Source organism: Dipodomys merriami, unplaced genomic scaffold, assembly GCF_024711535.1.
Source record: "Dipodomys merriami isolate MVZ:Mamm:240054 unplaced genomic scaffold, mDipMer1.0.p SCAF_6, whole genome shotgun sequence".
Taxonomy (NCBI): Eukaryota; Metazoa; Chordata; class Mammalia; order Rodentia; family Heteromyidae; genus Dipodomys; species Dipodomys merriami.
The window spans coordinates 67,874,285-67,894,781 of record NW_027206179.1 but is presented as its reverse complement, the minus strand read 5'-3'; the positions used below and the strand labels follow the sequence as shown (position 1 = coordinate 67,894,781).

The 20,497-nt window shown below is 39.6% G+C and overlaps 1 protein-coding gene across 3 annotated transcripts in view; it reads right to left on the bottom strand.

The window, feature by feature from the left end:
* LOC138814154 (phospholipid-transporting ATPase IB-like) overlaps positions 1-20,497 on the bottom strand; it is a 114,461-nt gene that overhangs the window by 52,975 nt on the left and 40,989 nt on the right. For all 3 annotated transcript variants that reach the window (XM_070003095.1, XM_070003094.1, XM_070003093.1), the window contains 11 exons: positions 17,515-17,592; positions 16,980-17,068; positions 16,596-16,637; positions 15,116-15,179; positions 14,733-14,838; positions 12,654-12,736; positions 11,351-11,400; positions 8,476-8,545; positions 7,734-7,818; positions 4,912-5,051; positions 2,246-2,384 (listed from right to left, as the gene is read on the bottom strand). In XM_070003095.1, coding sequence (XP_069859196.1) covers positions 2,246-2,384; positions 4,912-5,051; positions 7,734-7,818; positions 8,476-8,545; positions 11,351-11,400; positions 12,654-12,736; positions 14,733-14,838; positions 15,116-15,179; positions 16,596-16,637; positions 16,980-17,068; positions 17,515-17,592 — 946 coding nt within the window. The remainder of the gene's footprint in view (positions 1-2,245; positions 2,385-4,911; positions 5,052-7,733; positions 7,819-8,475; positions 8,546-11,350; positions 11,401-12,653; positions 12,737-14,732; positions 14,839-15,115; positions 15,180-16,595; positions 16,638-16,979; positions 17,069-17,514; positions 17,593-20,497) is intronic.

Genomic DNA, 20,497 nt, shown 5'->3' with positions numbered 1-20,497 from the left:
TCCATTCATTATTGGATCATCTAAAACTTCCTAATGCAAGCTTCTTTCTTTCAAATGAAATGATCTTTACATTCAATTTGTACTTCAAAGTCTGCACATTTTTGCTTTTTTGGTTGCAGTGGTTTCTCAAAGTCAGAGACAGTAACCAAAAGGTATTTTTTTTTTTTTTTTGGTCATGGGGCCTGAACTCTGGGCCTGGGCGCTGTCCCTCAGCACTTCAGCTCAAGGCAAGCACTCTACCACTTGAGCCATAGCACCACTTCTGGTTTTCTGGTGGTTAATTGGAGATGAGAGTCTCAGGGACGGAGCACCAGTGGCTCATGCCTGTAATCCTAGCTACTCAGGAGGCTGAGATCTGAGTATTGCAGTTCAAAGCCAACAAAGCAGAAAAAGTCCATGAGACTCTTTTTTTTTAATTAAGTTTTTTTATTGCGAAAATACTGTACAAAGGAATTACAGTTACATGAGCGAGGTAATGAGTACATTTCGTATCCAGCATTGTTGCCACCTCCTTTGTGTGAGACTCTTATCTCCAATAAACTACTCCGAAAACTGGAAGTGGCTCTATGTCTCAAGTGGTAGAGCACTAGCCTTGAGCTGAAGAGCTAAGGGACAGCGCCCAGGCCCAGAGTTCAAGCCCCACGACCGACAAAAAAAAAAAGTGTCACAGGCTTTTCTGCCCCGGCTGGCTTTGAACCATGATCATCTGATCTCAGCCTCTTGAGTAGTTAGAATTATAGGCATGAGCCACCTGTGCCCAGCTAAAGGTAATTTTTATATAGTATATAGTATATTTTGTGAGTGTGCTGGTACTGGGGCTCAGTCTCAGGGTCTGGGGGCTGTCCCTCAGCTTTTTGCTTAAAGCTGGAGCTCTACCTCTTGAGCTACTCTCTCTACTTGCAGCTTTTTGCTGGTTAATTGAAGATAGGATTTTCATACATCTTCCCATTTTGGCTGTCTTTGTACCTAAATTCTCAGATTTCAGCCTTTTGAATGGCTCAGATTTTAGGCACTGGCACCAGGTTTATGTAGTATTTTTTAGTGCATTTGAGGTCAGGTGCAGAATTTTCCCCCTGTGCTATCATGTTGGCATGATAGTCTCAGGGGTTTGACTGTCTTCAGCTTCAGCTTTTTGGATTAGGGATTCTCTGCCTGTATTGATACACTAATTGTCATGGCATGTGACTACTTAGGGCACAGAGCAGAAGCTCATTGTTGTTGTTGTTGTTGCTGCTGTTTGTCGGTTGTGGGGCTTGAATTCTGGGCTTGGGCGCTGTCCCTGCACTCTTCAGCTCAAGGCAAGCACTTTACTGCTTGAGCCACAGCGTTACTTCCAGTTTTCTAGTGATTTATTGGAGACAAGAGTCTCGTGTACTTTCCTGCCTGCGCTGGCTTTGAACCGTGATCCTCAGATCTCAGCCTCCTGAGTAGCTAGGATTACAGGCGTGAGCCATGGGTGCCCAGCTCAGAAGCTCATTATTGAGGCATGTTATCAGAAGCTCTCAGAAGGTAACAGAATTCCATGCTGGTCTGAAAACATGCAGCACATTTGAACGTAGTCTGTTTTCATCTGTGACCACTGTCACAAACAAATCCTAGCCTATCAATTCCTGCTAAATCCTAGTCAAAATGTATTCCTTGACCATGACCCACCCCGTGTATATAATTATTGTCTGGTGGTAACTCAAATGATGCTCAAAACCATCATTATATTTAGGCAGGCAGTGAATAGTGTTTACAATGTCTTCACTCTGCCCAATACTTTAGAAAGAACAGTGCCATTTCATTTAGTTCTTGTAACCCATGGATGTACTGTGATCATCTTTATGTAATAAGAAAGTAGTGTTGAAAAACTTATCCTCAAAGGCACTAGTTTATAAAAAGTACAGCAAAAGATTCAGGTTCAAACTCTGGTCCTTCTAACTACAATGCTCAAGATTTTCGGCCACCACCCTCTTCATTGCTCTTTCAAAGAGGTAAAGAGCTCAGAGCCAGGAGCTCATGCATGCCAGTCTCTCTCCTGAAGAGACCAAGAAGGGGAGGATTGAGGTTTGAAGGCAACCCAGGAAGAAAGTCTGTGAGACTCTTATTTCTAATTAACCACCAAAAACTCAGACATGGAGCTGTGGCTCAAGTAGTAGAATAGCAGCCTTGGGTAGCAAAACTAAAGGACTGCACCCAGGCCCTGAGTTCAAGTGCCAGTAAACAGGAAAAAAAAATCAAACACCTTTTTTACACCTGTTACCTATGTTAATTGCAGTTTCTTGTTTATCTCCTGTCAACACCCAAATTTTTATGTTTGCTCTCAGTAAAGTTGATATGGTTTCTGGAACGCCGGCTTGAAGACGATCTTCAATGGCTGTGGCTCCAAGCAGCATAAAGTCCTAGATGTTTTTTGAAAGAGTATTACTAATTAAAGGTTCAAAAATAAGATGGAATGAATTAGGAAACACAGATATATAGCCTAATTGTTTATGTAACTTCTATGTATGTCCACACATTTTTCCATTCTTTTCATTTTTCTATTTGTACTACAGTGAGAGCAATCCAGCATGCAGACATTCTTATTGACAATAAACCTACAGTAAAGATAAAGACACATATATATTAAAAGTGAAGGGATGGAGAAATATATATTGTACCATCCTAACACAAATAAAAGGCAAGATTACCGTATTCATTTCAGAGAAAACATACTGTAAGAAAGGAAAATTATCAAGTACAAAAGCCAGGTGCCAATGGCTAACATCTGTAATCCTAGCTACTTAGGAGGATGAGATCTGAGGATTGCAGTTCAAAGCCAGTCCAAGCAGGAAAGTCCATGAGATTCTTTTCTCCAATTAGCCACCAAAAAGCCAGAAGGAGAGCTGTGGCTCAAGTGGTAGAGTGCTAGCCTTGAGCAAAAGCTCAAGGGATAGCACCCAGGCTGTGGGTTCAAGCCCCAGGACCACCACACACACACACACACACACACACACACACACACACACACACACAGACACACACACACACACACACACACACACACACACACACACACACACACACACACACACACACACACACACACACACACACACGGCCAAACCATTTGATAGACATTTACCCAGGGAAGACAGATGAATAATCAACAGACATATGAAAAGACCCTCAATATTAATCACTAAAGAAATGAAATTAAAACCATAGTGAGATGTAATTTCATAGCCAGTAGGATGATTATAATCAATAAAGGACAGTAACAGTAGTTGATGAAGATGGGAAAAAATTAGAACTTTTATATGTTAGGACTGAGACTACACAACAGTGTGGTCACTTTGAAAAACAATCTGACAGCTACACAAATAATTATCTATGTAGTTACCACATGACCTCACAATTCCACTTCTAAGCATATGCCCAAGATAATTGAAAGTATGTGCCTGCCTGAAATTATTCATAATAGCTGTGAAGTAGAAATAACTTAAATGTCCATGAACAGATGAATGGTTAAATATGTGGCACATCTTTCTTATGGAGTATTATTCAGAATTGAAAAGAAAGTAAGTACTGATACATGCTACAATATGGATAAACCATGAAAGTATTAAGCCAGGGGAAAGGAGCAAGTCATACAGGACTCTAGGCATTCACATACAGTGTGAAGACCAAAGGAGGATATTCTTAGGAGAGGAACACAAAGGCACAATGCCTTTGTGTCTCTAATCATATAATATTTGCCAAAATGAATTAAAAAATCAGAAAAAAGGAAGCAAGTCACTAAAGAATGCATATCATATAAGTCCACTTATAATTTTCAGTAATTTTTAAAAACTTATTATGAAGGTGATGTACAGAGGGGTTACTTATAATTCTAGTTGTCTGAAAGAGGCAAACTGATAGGGATAGAAAGCAGATGGGTAGTTGCATAGGGCTAGAAGTGGAGAAATGGAAGAACCGTGTGAATAATCGTGGTTATGGGGTTTTGTGGGAAATGTTGAAACTATTCTATTTTCATTGTTTGATGGGTATGCAAATGTGAACATAGTTATGATATGTTACAGTATATTTAATGGGACTCTTGATTTCAAATACAGAAATTATCTTCCTTACCATTCCCCCAACAAGAAAAGAATTTAAAATCTTATGATTCCCTAAGGGGAAAATAAGAAGCAAAGGTATTGGACTAAGAGCTTGGAAAAGGGCCAGAAAATACCCCCATAGTTAGCTGGGGCTAACTATGTTCTGGTTAAACATTTTTAAGAATAAAATGCAGAGTTTATTGGCCCAAAGGAACAGAAGAACTCTAAGCCAAGAATATAAGGAAAAGATTGCCTAAAGATCAATGAAATTTCAGAGGCTCTAGCAGAAATAAATTCACTATGACCTCATAGTGATACTCTCCAACTCATAACACTGCCCTGGAGAAAAGGAACACACAGAACACCCAATGCAAATGCATTCAAACTTACATTAGAACTCATAAGACTATTCAAAGATATGGGTGAAAAGTGCTCCCGATGTTTTATTGTTAAGTGCTCCCAATTTGTCATGTGAAAAATTCATGCTTCAAGCATGTGGTGAACACATGCTAACTGTAATGCAGAATGTATGCCTTCAACATATGTAACTGAATAATACAGAACAAATAAGAACACACACATATAAAGACAGAGGCTGGAAGTGTATACATCAGACCCTGCTCATTCCCCCGCACTGTAGATGATTATGCATTATTCTAGCTTATTTTTCCATAATGAGCACTACAAAGTTTTGACTGGAAGAAGTACAAAAACAGTTGTAAGACTTTAGCAGTTTCAGGATATGATTCAGAAACAGTTTGATACAGGTGGAAGAAACCCACCAAACTTTCACTGATTTTATATCACTGACAAGTAGATTTCCTTCCTGTGTTGCTCTCAATTGACTTACCTTTTCAATGATATCGTAGCAATCCTCCAGTTTTTTAATTCGGTCATATAAGTTGGTGCTAGCTTTCTCATACTCCTTCAGCCAGTGCTCATATTCCTCCTCAGTTAAATCAGCATAAGCTACACAGAGAGTTCTCAGACCTGCGAGATCATGGCATGGCATAGTTCTATGACTAGCAACCAGGGAAAAGTCGAACATGAGGGGGAAAAATATCCAAAAGCATTGTTTTTGGCAGTATTTTTTTTATTTGGTTTTGTCATACTAGAGTTTTAAGTCAGAGTCTTGAACTTACTAAGAAGGTGTTTTACCATCTGAACCATACCTCTAAGCCCTTTTGACTTTATTTTTTGAATAGGGAATCCCACTGATTCCCTAGGCCAGTCTGGAATTCAGTACTTCTGTTTTAGCTTCCTGAGTATCCGTGATGACAGGTATATGCCACTGTGTCCAGCTTTTATTGGTTAAGATGAGCTCTCATAAGCTTTTTTGTGGTCGGTCATGGGGCTTGAACTCTGGGCCTGGGCGCTGTCCCTCAGCTCTTCAGCTCAAGGCTAGTGCTCTACCACTTGAGCCACAGCACCACCTCTGGTGGTTTATTGGAGATAAGAGTCTCCTGGACTTTTCCTGCCCAGGCTGGCTTTGAACCTCAATCCTCAGATCTCAGCCTTCTGAGTAGCTAGGATTACAAGTCGTGAGCCACCAGCGCCCAGCTTCTCGTAAGCTTTTTTGCTAAGGCTAGTCTCAAACTGCAATGTTCCCGTTTCTCTGCCTCCTGAGCAGCTAGCACGATAGGCATGAATCCACTGTATGGATAGTAGCAATGTTTTAAAACCAGGGCCTTGTGCACACTAGGCAGGTGCTCTACATTTGAGTGACACCTCCAGCCTTTTCTGTTTTTAATTATTTCTCAGTAGGGTTTTGTACTTTTCCTGGGATGACTGAACCTCAATCCTTCTCTGCCTCTAGCAGACCTAGTATTTGAATTAAGAGTCTGCCCCGGGGCTGGGAAGGTGGCTCAGTGGTAGAGTGCTTGCCTTGCATGCATGAGGCCCTGGGTTTGATTCCTCAGCACCACATAAGCAGAAAGAAAAAAGCCGGAAGTGGTGCTGTGGCTCAGGTGGTAGAGCACTAGTCTTGAGCTGAAGAGCTGAGGGACAGTGCCCAGGCTCAGAGTTCAGGCCCCACAACCCGACCTGCCCCTCCAAAAAAAGAGTCTGCCCCACGACCGACAAAAAAAAAAAAAAAAAAAAGAGTCTTGCTAACTTTTGCCCAGGTTGACCTCTAACAATGATCCTCCTGTCTCTGGCTACTGAATAGCTGGGTTTATAGGCATGAGCTACTGCAACCACAGGAAAATCTAGAAGTAGTTTGTATATACTTGATATGGCCTGCTCATCATGCCCCAGCTCCTTTCCTTACTCCTCCTGTGCTATGCCTGCTTGTCTATATAGTTCCAGGTTCTCCTATCTCTATATCTTGCATGGAGAGCCATACAGGTCTATCTTCTTTAAGTCTCTGCCTAAAACACTGCCTCATACCTTACCCTGTTTTATTTTCTTAATTATCATCATAATACTTAGCACCACCTGATATTATCTACTTGTTGATTAATCCCTTCAAGATTTGAGCTTTATAGGTTTATTTACTGCTAGGCTAGAGGTTTATAACAGTATATACAACTTAATAGATTCCCAATAATTGTTTGTTGAATGAATGAATGAATGCTCAGTTTTTCTGTTATGGTCAAATAATTTCTAAATTAACAGAATATTAATTTTTTTTTTTGTCAGTCGTGGGGCTTGAACTCTGGGCTTGGGCACTGTCCTTGCGTTCTTCAGCTCAAGGTGAGCTCTCTACCGCTTGAGCAACAGTGCCACTTCCGGTTTTCTAGTGGTTTATTGGAGATAAGAGTCTCATAAGAGTCTCACGGACTTTCCTGCTGGCTTTGAACTGCGATCCTCAGATCTCAGCATCTTGAGTAGCTAGGATTACAGGTGTGAGCCACCGGTGCCCGGCTCAGAATATTAATTTAAACTAGATTTTGTGAGAAAAAAATTTTTAAATACTAAGTGTACTATACTTCAATGACTCAGAAAAAATATCCATACTTGGAGATTCCTTAGAAATTAACTGTCTATAGAATACATGCATGTTGCTCTGTATAATACTGTTCTTCCTGTATGTTTCTACATATTTCAGCCTGTGTACAGCACATCTATATCTTAGGATTCCAATGAAATCAGGTGCCAGCAGCTCATACCTGTAAGTCTAGCTACTCAGGAAGTTGATAACTGAGGATCACAGTTCAAAGCTAGCCCAGGCAGAAAAGTCTATGAAATTCAAAAATCTAGAAGTGGAGGTATGGTTCAAGTGATAGAACACCATCCTTGAGCAAGAGTGAAAGTTCCTTAGTTCAAACCTCAGTCCTGGCACAAAATGAAAGCTAAAGGGAAGTGGAGGGCGGAAAGAAGAAAGTAAGGGAGGGGAAAAAGAGAAGGATAGAGTGGGGAGAGAAAGAAAGAGAAGGAAAGGAAGGAACAGAGGGAAGGAGGGAGGTAGAGAGGATGGAGGGATGAAATGATAAGACTGTAATGAAATATCCAAATTACAATGTGAAAAACTGAACTACTGAACTTGATCGTAGGGACAGGATAGGGAAGGATGGGGCAGAGCCATGGGAGGAGGGACATTGACTGAAATTCATTATACTCATAACCTGAGTTCTGGAACTGGAACTCCTTTGTACAGCTACTTAATAATAAGAAATTCACTTTTTAAAATAAAACAATATTTTCAAAAGGACTCTAAGAATCTTTACTTACCATTTGTAGCAAAATATTCCAGATGGCTTAATGTGTCCTCCACAAACTCAGAATTTTTTGAAAGTCTCTCATAAATCACTGCATCCTATATTATTTTAAAAAAAGACTCCTTGTGATTAACATTTTATACAAAGATTCAAATCCAAATTCCAAATGCTGCTTTAGAATCTTGTTAGTTCTAAGAAGTGTGAAGAGTTGGAGCAGCCACAAGGAAAAGACAATTCCAGAATTTCAGAGATAAGATTTTAAGGTTGAATTGCTCTACTCTAAGCTAAAATGTTATAGTTGCTGATTGGGCTGCAAATGGTTCCAGCTATGTGAGATTCAGATGACAAGGTTACTCACTGCTGGTAGGTTATACAAAGAAGCTAAATGATGCTGGCTGTTAGTGGTTCACACCTGTAATCCTAGCTACTCAGAAGGCTGACATCTGAGGATTGCAGTTTGATGCCAGCCTAGGCAAGAAAGCCTTATCTCCAATAAACCACTCAGAAAAAGCTGGAAGTGGCCCCGTGGCTCAAGTTGTAGAGTGCTAGCCTTGAGCAAAATGAATAGTATCCAGGCCCTGAGTTCAAGTCCCAGAACTGCTCCCTTCCCCACCATTTCCCAAAAATCCAGACCTATGGCAAAACACAGGAAATAGATGAATGTGGTATCAAAAATCCAACAGTATAAAAAGTATGTTACCAGCCAGGCCCCAGTGGCTTAAGCCTCTAAGTGAGTATTGAATCGTAATACTTACTGCCCCTTTGCAGTAGAGCCGAAGCTGGCCCATGGGGGTCCGGACAATTACAGACATTCTTTTCCTGTTGCTAGAACAATATTTTTTTAAGTATCATTACTTTCCGTTTTCTTCAGTACATGGTGCAGACACACACACACACACACACACACACACACACACACACACACACACACACACACACACACACACACACACACACACACACACACACACACACACACACAAAAAGCTAATCAGAAGAATTTCAGTAGTTCAAGTCCTTAGCTGACAGTGAAAAGGTCAACATGTTTCTTCAACTGCCACTATTTCCTTTTTCTAAACAAACTAAACAAACTCGAGTTCTAATTATAAACCACAGTATCTTTTCTAGTTCTACTTAAGAATGAAAAGACAATTCTGAAGTGTTGGTGATTCCTCCCTATAATCCTAGCTTCATAGGAGTCTGAGATTTGGGGAATCATGCTTTGAATCTCCATCTTCAATTAACCAGCCAAAAGCTGGGCTGCAAGTATGGCTTAAGTGGCAGAGCACCAGCTATGAGCAAAGAAAACTGAGAGCATGAGGCCCTGAGTTCAAGCCCTGGTACCAACACACACACACACACACACACACACACACACACACACACACACACACGTAAAAGTGCTGTAAATAGGAAATGAACTACTCAATAATAATAAAAATTAGAAAAATAAAAATTAAAAGAGAATTGGAAAAAAAACACAAAGCAGATCATAATTTCCTGCTAATAACTAATATGCCTCCCTTAGAAAAAAATCAAATTCCTATAAAGACCCTGTAAAGCCTACTTGGGATTTACCAAACCTATCTCCTGGACTCCCGCTCCTTCTATATCCTGGCACCATATTGATCCCATGGTGGTTCTGGACACCAGAAAAATCTCCCCAGCGCCTTGGATCCAGCTGTATCTATCTGCCAAGGAGTGAATGTGCCCTTTCCACTTAGTTACCTGGCTGCCTCTTCCCATCTTTCCAAATTCTACCTGAATTACACCCCCAGAGCTAAGTGAAAATTTTGATGACATACAATAACTGATCTACTAGTAGTCAAATATTAAGAAAGGGGAAAGCTAGAATGATCCATGAGATATATCTTATTGTCATAAAGATTTTTTTAAAGAGACTTTCCTGTGTGTGTACAAGGGGGAAAATTGGAGCTTTTAATCAAGTTGGAAGACTTGTGTCATTTAAGAATAATCGGCTTGCAGGGCAATAGTGGCTCACACCTATTATCCTACTACTTAGGAGGCTGAGATCTGAGGATCGAGGTTCAAAGCCAGCCCAGGCAGGCAAGGCCGTGAGACTCTTATCTCCAATAAGCCACCAGAAAACTGGAAATGGTGCTGTAGCTCAAGTGGCAGAGCACTTACCTTGAGCTGAAGAGCTCAGGGACAGCGCCCAGGCCCAGAGTTCAAGCCCCACGACCAACCGACCAAAAAAAAAAAAAAAAAAAAAAAAGGAATCTGGCTTTCAGAGGAGCTAATCATCTACTTCTGCATGGCCTTCTCTACACTTTTAGATTCCACATTAGAAATGATCAGATTAGGAAATGTGACTTTTTGTGTCTTATTCAAAGCTCAATGAGATTAACACCACAATATCATCACAATGAGTTCTGAAGAACCATATGTGTCTGCTAAAGCAGCAGACAGTATAAGAAAGAAGGGGGCTGGGAAGGTGGCTCAGTGGTAGAGTGCTTGCCTTGCATGCCTGAGGCCCTGGGTTTGATTCCTCAGCACCACATAAGCAGAAAAAGCCGGAAGTAGTACTTGTAGCTCAAATGGTAGAGTGCTCACCTTGAGCTGAAGAGAGCTGAGGGACAGTGTCCAGGCCCAGAGTTCAGGCCCTATGACTGGCAAAAAAAAAAGAAAAAAAAGAAAGAAAGAAAGAAAAAGGAAGAAAGAGAGAGAGAAAGAAAGAAAGAAAGAAAGAAAGAAGAAAGAAAGAAAGAAGGGAGAAAGAAAGGAAGGAAGAAAGGAAGAAAGAAAGAAAAGAAAGGAAGGAAGGAAGGAAGAAAGAAAGAAAGAAAGAAAGAAAAGAAAGACTTGGACACCTCATTTTTCCTTTAGAAAAAAAAGGCAGGTGCTGGTGGTTCACACTTGAAATCCTAGCTACTCAGGAGGCTGAGATCTGAGGATTGCAGTTGGAAGTCTTAAGTGAAAAAGCTAAGTGCAAGTGTGAGGCCTTGAGCTCAAGCCGCAGTATCGGCAACAACAAAAAAAGGAGAGGACAGGAGAGGAAAGGACAGGAGAGGAGAGGAGAGAAGAGGAGAGGAGAGGAGGGGAAGGGAGGGGAGGGGAGGGGAGGAAGGGGAGGGGAGGGGAGGGGAGAAGGAGGGGAGAGGAGAGGGGGAGAGGAGAGGAGAGAAGAGGGGAGGAGAGGAGAGGAAGAAGGAAAAAGGGAAGGAAGGAAGGGAGGGAGGGAGGGAGGGAGTCAAGGAGGGGGAAGAGAGGAAGAAAAAAATTAACTCATTGATAACTTTTAAAAACATTTATCCGTGAAAATAATTTTCAATGTTCATCCTGTCGTCCACTATTTAGGAAGCACTTCCTTGGCCCCAGACACTGTGTGGGGGAGGTACTTCCCATCTTCAGGGGCTGAGGCCATTAGGTAATGACAGATTTGAAATACAACTATGACCTTAATAAGTGTTATCGAGAGAGATGTGCAGACCCTTAGGAAACCAGCAAAGGGAAGTCTGGCCTGAAAAGTTCTCTGAAAAGCTGAGAAGTGACGTGAAATTTCAAGGCAGAGGCTAGACTTTCCTGGCTCTGCATTGGAGTTTGGTCTCTGTTACCAGATCCCAGCTGGAATGAATTGTAAACATACATGAACTGTACAAGACAGCTTACCTAGAAAACTCAAGGATATTAAGGACTTCAAAAGTGAAGCTTTCTCCCATCTACAAGAAGATAAAACAACACATTCTTACCTGAGAAATGAAATTTTCATTTTGCAAATTAATTCACTCCTTCCCATCAAAAAATGACATTTTACCCTCTAAATATTTATCTTTTTCAAAATACACATTTGCCTGCAAATCTGACGATTGCACCTTCCTCTGGTAAAAGCACTTTGTGCAAGGCCAGCAAGTGAGAGACCTTGAGTTCCAATTCAGGTATCCCCTTCCAAAACAAGGCATGATTTGCCAGCTGCAACTTGGGCACTTAAAACACAAAGCTTTCTACCAATACCTATTTAGGACAGAAGCATTTCTCTTTCAATATGGAATTTATACTGTTAGATCTGATTATCACAGGTTGAGCCAGCCCAGGGGGTAAAGCCCAAGCCTGTGAGACTCTTGTTTCCAATTAACTAGCCAAAATTCAGAAGTGTGAGGGGCAACAAAGGAAGGGGTGACATTGACCAAGAAGTATTATACTCATGACCTGATTCATGGAATTGCAAGCCCTTTATACAACTACTTAACACAAATAAATTTAAAAGACCAGAAGAGATGTGTCTCATCTCCTGAAAAGCCAAGTAAGAGTATGAGGCCTTGAGTTCAAACCCCATTCATTGGTCCATTGCTGTCTGCTAATTGTCTCATTTACTAAATGAATCCCCAGTCACCTGATAGTGTTCATGCACTGTTTCTTTCTTTTCTTTTTTTGCTGCAATACTGGGGCTTGAACTCAGGGACTGGGGTCTGTTCCAGAGCTTTTATGCTAAAGGCTAGCACTCTGCCACTTGAGTCACACCTCCGATTCTGGCTTCTTGGTAGTAGTTAAATGGAGCTAAGAGTCTCATGGACTTTCCTGCACAGTCTGGTTTTGAATCTCAGTCTTCAGCTCTTAGCTTCCTGAGTAGTTAGGATTTCAGGTGTGAGCCACAGATGCCTGCCTATATAGTTTTTGATGGTCTGATGATTTTAACACCTTTAGATAGTCACTTGAGTTGTTCACTTTCTGTGTTCTGGACATGGGTTTAAATTACTTTGTTTAGTAACTCACAGGATCCTTGAATGGACCGTGCAGTATGTACAACAATAGAACTGAGGAGCAGGTGAGGAAAGGCCCCTGAGAATGGTCATAGGGAAGGGGTGGAGCCAGGTAAGCCTCCCATTGCTTCCAGGCCCCTGCTGGGAACCACCACACACTTCTCCCTGTCTAGACAAGCCTTCCTGTGTGAAGCACTCAGCAGTGTCTTACTCACGGTTTCTATGGTGACAGAGTAAGGTGTTCTGGTGGTGAAAACAAACCCAAGATTTTTTGCTCCTTTCACTAAAGCTGCCTCATCTGTTAATAAATGGATTGTATTAATTGAGACTGAACAAATGTATTGACACCACAATACATCTAAAACAGACTTCTATCCTCTGGCACTGATATATATCGGTTTTTCAACATGGCTTTCTTTTTTATTTTTGTTTTTTTGGTCAGTTGCGGGGCCTGAACTCTGGGCCTGGGCACTGTCCCTCAGCTCTTCAGCTCAAGGCTAGCGCTGTACCACTTGAGCCCCAGTGCCACTTCCGGCTTTTTCTGCTTATATGGTGCTGAGGAATCGAACCCAGGGCCTTAGGCATGCAAGGCAAGCACTCTACCACTGAGCATCCTTCCCAGCCCCACATGCCTTTCTTTTAAAAGATGCTTTTATCTTTAACTTAAAAAACTTCATTATGTTTTGCATTTAGGTTTGCAAAAAATTCAACTAGTATACACAGATAGGTTTTTAAACCTAAGAGAAAATTGAAATCCCTTTGTACAACTGAGGATAATGAAATAAAAAAATAGAATAAAATAATAAAGGCATTTAGAGGAAACTAAAAGAGAAAGAAAAATAACAAAATTATCCAACTCTCCACCACCATCACCAGTACACAATTTGGAGTTATTTCTTTTTACCCCATTTTTTCCAAATTATTTTTTTAATTTTAATTTTTTTATTGTGAAAATACTGTACAGAGGGGTTACAATTACATGGGTAAGATAATGAGTACATTTCTTATCAAGCATTGTAGCCTCCTCCTTTGTTTCCCATTCCATCCCTTCCCATCCTCCCCTTGCCCCCATTTCCAAATTATTTTTAAGTAGCTCTACAAAGGGATTTCAATTTAACATGTCAGTTTATGAGTACAGCCACTTTCATAATTCTTCCCAATCTTTCTCAAACCCATCCATCACTCCAAATTTCCTGCTTCCATTTTCACATATGTATATTTAATATTATGACTGTATTCCCTCTCTCTTCCTCTCTCCATTTGTCTGTTCCTTTTCTCCTTGACCTCCTCCTTCCACGACAAATATTCCAGCTTCCTGGGATTCATTCTGCTAAACTGTAAGCTAGTTGTTCAAAGAAAGTATACCATTGGAATTCTTCCCTGAATTTACCATATATCAGTGAATATGTTTGTGTATGTAAATGAATGACCCTTTTTATGTTTTCATATAGAACATGGCTTTTTTATGTTGGGGACACTAGTGGCTCATGCCTGTAATCCTAGCTATTCAGGAGGCTGAGATCTGAGGAAGGCAGTACAAAGCTAGCATGAGCAGAAGAGTCCATGAGACTCTTATTTCCGATTAATCAACAAAAAGCTGGAAGTGGAGGTGTGGCTCAAGTGATGTAGTACCAACCTTGAGCTAAAATGGTAAGGGACCTAGCCTTGAGTTCAAGCTCTATCACACACACACACACACACACACACACACACACACACACACACACACACACACACACACACACACACACACACACACACACACACACACACACACACACACACACACACACACACACACACACACACACACACACACACACACACACACACACACACACACACCCCTCTACTGTTTTTTTATCCAAAGCAACTTATCCAACCTTCTTAATACCATTGTGTTCATGAAAGAGGAAGTTTGGTCAAAAAGGGCCTCTTTTAGTTGAACTAAGATGAAACTACCACACTGATGGAAGTATTATTCAAAACAACCTTATGTGTTCTCAGTGCCATTAACAACACCCCAATAAGATGTTGGGGGGCCTTAACCTCTGCTGTATTAGAGTTATACCCAAACACATCACTGAGCCTGAAACAGTACTGCTCCAGCCTTTTAAAGTATCTTTGGGGTAGGAGAGAAGAAGTCCTGGGGCCTGTAGAACAGCTCAAAGCTGCTGTGACCTGTGAGAACCCCAGAGAAAGCAAAAGGCAGGAGCCATGGAGGACATCAGAGGCCCACCACCAGCCAGCAGGAGCTGTACATTCACCCTCACACATGAAACCATGACACCTACCTGGGGAGGAAGCCTGGTAGATGATGTTATTCCCCTCTTTCTCAGGGATAACTGTGTGGCACACACATAACAGGGTAAAAAATTCTTTTATGTATCCTTCTGTGGGCTAGAAAATAAAAGGCACAGAACTAGTTTCTTCTCCCTCTAGTTCCCTAGTTCCATTTTCACATAATTGCATGAAGTATTATGATTATATTCTCTTATCCTTCCTCTATTTAGTTGTCCCTTTGAACATGGCTCTTTCTTCCTAGATTCTGAAAACTGTACCTTTTAGAATGCCATATACACATATATATTTAATATAAACATATAATATATATTTATGTATATATATTAATTAAAGTGAGATAACATGGAATTTAGGGAGAAAATAACAGACTTACATGGCCTTTCTCAAAGTTCTCTAATAATGCAGGATCATTAAATTCATAAGAAGATGACATCTGGCTATAAGAAAGGATAGAGAAAATTATTATTATTATTATTATTATTATTATTATTATTATTATTATTATTATTATTATGCCATTACTGGGAATTAAACTCAGGACCTTGTACTCTCTCTTAGCTTTTTCTGCTAACACTTTATCACTTGAGCCATGAATCCACTTCTGGTATTTTGGTAGTTAACTGGAAATAAGTCTCATGGACTCTCTTGAATGGGCTGGCTTCAAACCATGATCCTCAGATCTCAGCCTCTTAAATAGCTAGGATTACAGGTGTGAGCCACCCATGCTTTGATGGGACTAGTCAATATCAAAAGGATCTAAAGTAAACGAATTCCTTCCTCTTGTGTTTTAAGGAAGATCACAACTAGAGATGACAGATCTATAGAAAATATTTACAAGTTTTGTCAAGTGACACACTCCTGGGCTTTAACGACAGAGGCATTACAAGATGCTTAGATGGCCTTGAAAGCCGTATGCAGGTTGATCATCCCCAACCCCAAACTCTGAAACCTGAAATGCCCCGGAATCCTAACTTTTTGAATCTCACTCTGATGCCATAGCTGAAAAATGTCCCTACCAATGAAATTTTCTTCACATACATAATTATATTTTAAAGCTATCTAAAAATCACATTTAAAAAGGATTAAATTCTACTATCCTATAGCAATTATTTACTGTGTAATTAAATACAGCTGGAAGAGAGGAGTATCCTCAACATAAAGAAGCAATAAATGCTACAATGATGCATATACCAATTACCCTGATCTGATCATTACATCTCATATACATGTATTAAAGTAGCACAGTGTATTCCATAAATATGTCATTATTATATGTCAATTAAAATCTAAAATGATATAAAATCACTTTCAGGCTAGGTATACAAGATGTATATGAAAGAAAGATGGATTTTATGTTCAGATTCGGTCCAATCCTAAAGTTATCTCATTCTATATAAACAAATGTGAAGAAAATTTTCAAAATCTGAAACACTTCTGGTCCCAAGCATTTCAGATGAGAGAAACTTAGCCTGTAGTTATATGCAATTTATAAGAAAGTTTCAAAGCCATATATTATTCTCTGAACACCACACAGCAAAGATCTGTCCAGGGATGCTCCCCAGGAACTCCATTTGAGGTATGGACAAGAAGAAGGTGCCATCAAGCACTGGTAGCTCACACTTGTAATCCCAGCTATTCAGGCAGCTCAAAGCCAGTGTAGGCAGACAACTCCAAGATACTCTTATCTTCAACGAAGCAGCAAAAAGCTAAGTGTGGAGGTATGCATGACTCAAGTGGTTGCACCACGCTCAAGTGAAAAAGCTTATCAAGAACATGAGTTCATGCCTCAGTACCAGAAAAAATAAAATTGTTCACAAGGAAAAAGAACAAATAGACAGGAAAATGGTCTATACCTGCATTTTTGGGGACAGACGTCACTTGTGTCTGAGTGATCCCTAAAGGAAAGCAAGGGGGAAAATATGTTTCACAAAAGTCTAAAACGGTAGGATTTCTCATCATATATAAATTTGACAACTGCAAGTTTCCCTTTCAGCTGCAATATATTTCAGTCTCACTCAGAGATAGCTATGGTATTAGAAATTCAGGCAAGTCTTAGAATAAATAAAAAATTAATGTACACTAAGAAAAATGAATTTCCTAAATATGGCACAGTACCAGCTCTCTCTCTCTCTCTCTCTCTCTCTCTCTCTCTCTCTCTCTCTCTCTCTCTCTCTCTCTCTCTCTCTCTCACACACACACACACACACACACACACAAATGGCAATAAATGTACTTACCCATAAATTATGCCTGCAATGGTACATTTCTTAAATGTCATAATATTGCAGGTAAGAGTTCCTGTTTTATCAGTAAATAAGTATTTTACCTAAAGAAAAAAAGTGAACATGAGAGATAATGTAAGTTTAAAGTATATTTACAAAGCAAAGACAATTAAGATGATGTATGTTCTCTCTAAATCCTCAAATATGTGGTTTTAAGAAAGTAAAAAAAAAAGAACTTGGCTCAAAAGATTTTATCTTCAATATTTTTCTATTAAGTGTTTAGTTAGTATTTTTAATTATTTTGAAGGACATTATTTCCTCTGTTATAAGCTATATAACAAACTATATGGTAATAGGCAAAGTAAACTTTAAGCTATCAAAATTAAGAAAATCAGAAGTCCAAGCTCATTTTCCTTCAAAGAAAAATTTCATTTTAAGTATCTAGAAAATGGATCGTTTTATCTTTAGTTGGCATTTTGGTTTGCGCAAGCTTTCTTTAGAGTCTTCTTTTCAGCGTCTGTCTCCTTGCCTAACCCTAGAAGACTCTTACCTGCCCAAGCTCTTCATTAAGATTAGATGTTCTAGCCATGGCATAGATATTATTTTCTTGAAAATGCATATCCTCATCCTGTGAGAAATGGAAAACAAAGATTCAGAACCAGATTGAGAACTAGGCTTATGATTCCTTCAAAGATTTCACTGCCATGGATCTTTCTTTGACACTGATGTTTAGAAAATGCAGGATCAGATGCTAATGCTTTTCCCATGTGTTAGGAGAATCAAACAGGACAGGCAGTGCCTTCTAGAAAGATATTTTGATGTTTGGATGATCTAGGAGTGCAAGACATGGCTTGGATATCAGCACTGCATCAGCCAAGCCCTGGGTTTTGAGGAGGTTACTTGACATCTCTGCATCTCAGCTGCCACATCTATCAAATGGGAACAACAATTTGGACTCAAGTACTTAGGAGAAATTAAATGAAATGCATTTGAATGTGGTCTGTCTCACCTTGCATGATTATAATAGTATTCCCAGTTGGAATGTGGCTCAGTGGTAGTGCAATGACCAGCAATAGTGAGGCCGTGAGGTCATCCCCAGCAAAACCACAACAACCAAAGAAAGTATTCCCTTTCAAATCATGGCAAGTCAATGATAGAGTGAGAGAATAACTATTTTTAATTTCTATTTTTTATTGTTATTATAAATTGAGGGGCTGGGAAGGTGGCTCAGCAGTAGAGTGCTTGCCTCTCATGCATGAGGCCCTGGGCTCAATTCCTCAGAAAAGGCCGGAAGTGGCGCTGTGGCTCACAGTAGTAGAGCACTAGTCTTGAGCTGAAGAGCTCAGGGACAGTGTCTAGGCCTAGACTTCAAGCCCCACAACGACCAAAAAAAAAAAGTGATGTAGAAAGGGAGTTACCATTTCATAAGTGAGGTAAAGAGTATATTTCTTTGTGTACGATGTTATCTCTTCCCTCATTCTTTTTTGTTTTTTTTTTTTTTAATTTTTTTAATTGTGAAAACACCGTATAGAGGGGTTACCATTACATGGGCAAGATAATGAGTACATTTCTTTTCAAGCATTATTGCCTCCTCCTTTGTTTCCCCATCTCTTCCCTCACTCTCTCACAGTTTTTCCATCCCATCCCTATCCACAAGTTGTATATTAATTTTCAACAGAGTGTCTAGTGAGTACCACTGCTACATTTCTTCACCCTTTGCCCCTCCATTTCTGTGCCTCTCCTGTACCCTCCCAAAGTCAGATAAACAAACAAGACAAAAAGAAAAGAAAACAAAAGGGACAAACAATAAAACCTCATTTCCATTTCCTGGAGTTCATTTCAATAAATATTATGTTATATGATCAGAGGCACATATGCATTGTGCCTTTGTGTTCCTCCCCTAAAAGTTTCCTTCTCACTGTGTGTGAATGCCTTGAGGTCTGTATAAATTATCATGTCCCATGATATTTGAGATCTAGCTTCTGCATATGAGAATATATTTTTAACATGAGGCAGCCAGCCATAATTTTTTGACAAAGAAAGTAAATATTTAAGAAATAAAATGGTCAGATTTTTCATCTTACATGTGGAGCCTAGACTTAAATGATAGACAGGTCAATATGTATATATGTACACATATACACACAGAATATGATTATAATTTATGGGATTCTTTGGACAGATGTGGCAGACAAAGGGAAAGAACAATGGAGGGTGAATAATATCCAAGTACATTGTGTTTGTGAGGATAATATAAGAACATTCACTAAAACGGTTGTATAATAGAGCAGTAGGAGCAACGTGGAAAGAGTGAACAGTAGAAAGACAAATGGCACATATTTTCTCTCATATGTGGATGTAAATTATAAATATACATGAAAACATATACAGGGTCATATGCATAAAAATATTCACTAATGTATGGTAAACAAAGGAGGATCCAATGGTGTAATTCTTTTTTAAAAAAACAACCACACACACAGTTTAACAAAATAAATACCAGGAAGCTAAAACATGTGTTATGGAAGGGAGGGGGGGTCAAAGGGAGGGGAGGGGGAGAGGAGAAAGACAAATGGAGAGAGGATGAGACAAATACACTCATTATATTTAATGTTCATACATGAAAAGAGAACCAGGTAACTTGAGGGGATGGGTAGGGTTGGAAGAGATGGGAAGAATGACTGGAAGGGGTAACACTGATCAAGACACATTGTACTCATAAATTAACATGCTGAATTGAAACCCCTTTGTACAACTACTTAAAGAAAATAAAAAAAGAGTAATAGAATGTTTCGATGCATTTGTGAAATACCACAGTGAAACCCTTTGTACAATCAATATACACTAAAATTGAGTTACAAGAATATATAATAGATTGTTTTGAGGGGTGGGTAGCAGTGAGACGGGGAAAGAGAGGGGAAAAGGTGTAGGAATGTGATTATCTACTTGTGTGAATAATAACCTGTTGAAATCATTTGTAGAAGGGGGAGAGGGAATGAGGGAGAGTAGTAGAGGGTGAATTTGATCACTAAACATTGTATATATGTATAGAAATATCACAATGAAACCACCTTGTACAACTCACACATGCTAATTAAAAAGTGTGAAAATAACTACTTAAGGATATAATTTTAAGTGGAAATTTCATATTCAAACTGGATAATTAGTTCAGTCCTCAATTTACTAGTTATTAATGACAGTGAATATGTACAGTTGTCATCTAAGAAAGTGCTTCCTTAAGTTAAAGTGATTGTAGACTTTCATCTTGGTTATTCTTGGCAAAAGTCCTAAGTCTACAAGACTCATCTACTGTATTGAGTATCATGGATTTTAGTGAATTAACTATCTCTATACTTGCTATTAGTGTGTGTGTGTGTGTGTGTGTGTGTGTTTGTGTGTGTGTGCGCTTGTCCTGAGGCTTGAACTCAGGCCCTGGGTACTGTCCCTGAGTTTTTCTGCTCAAGAATATCACATTATCACTTGAGCTACAATCTGTTTTGTTTATTTTTGTTTTTGGTTTTTATGGGGGTGCT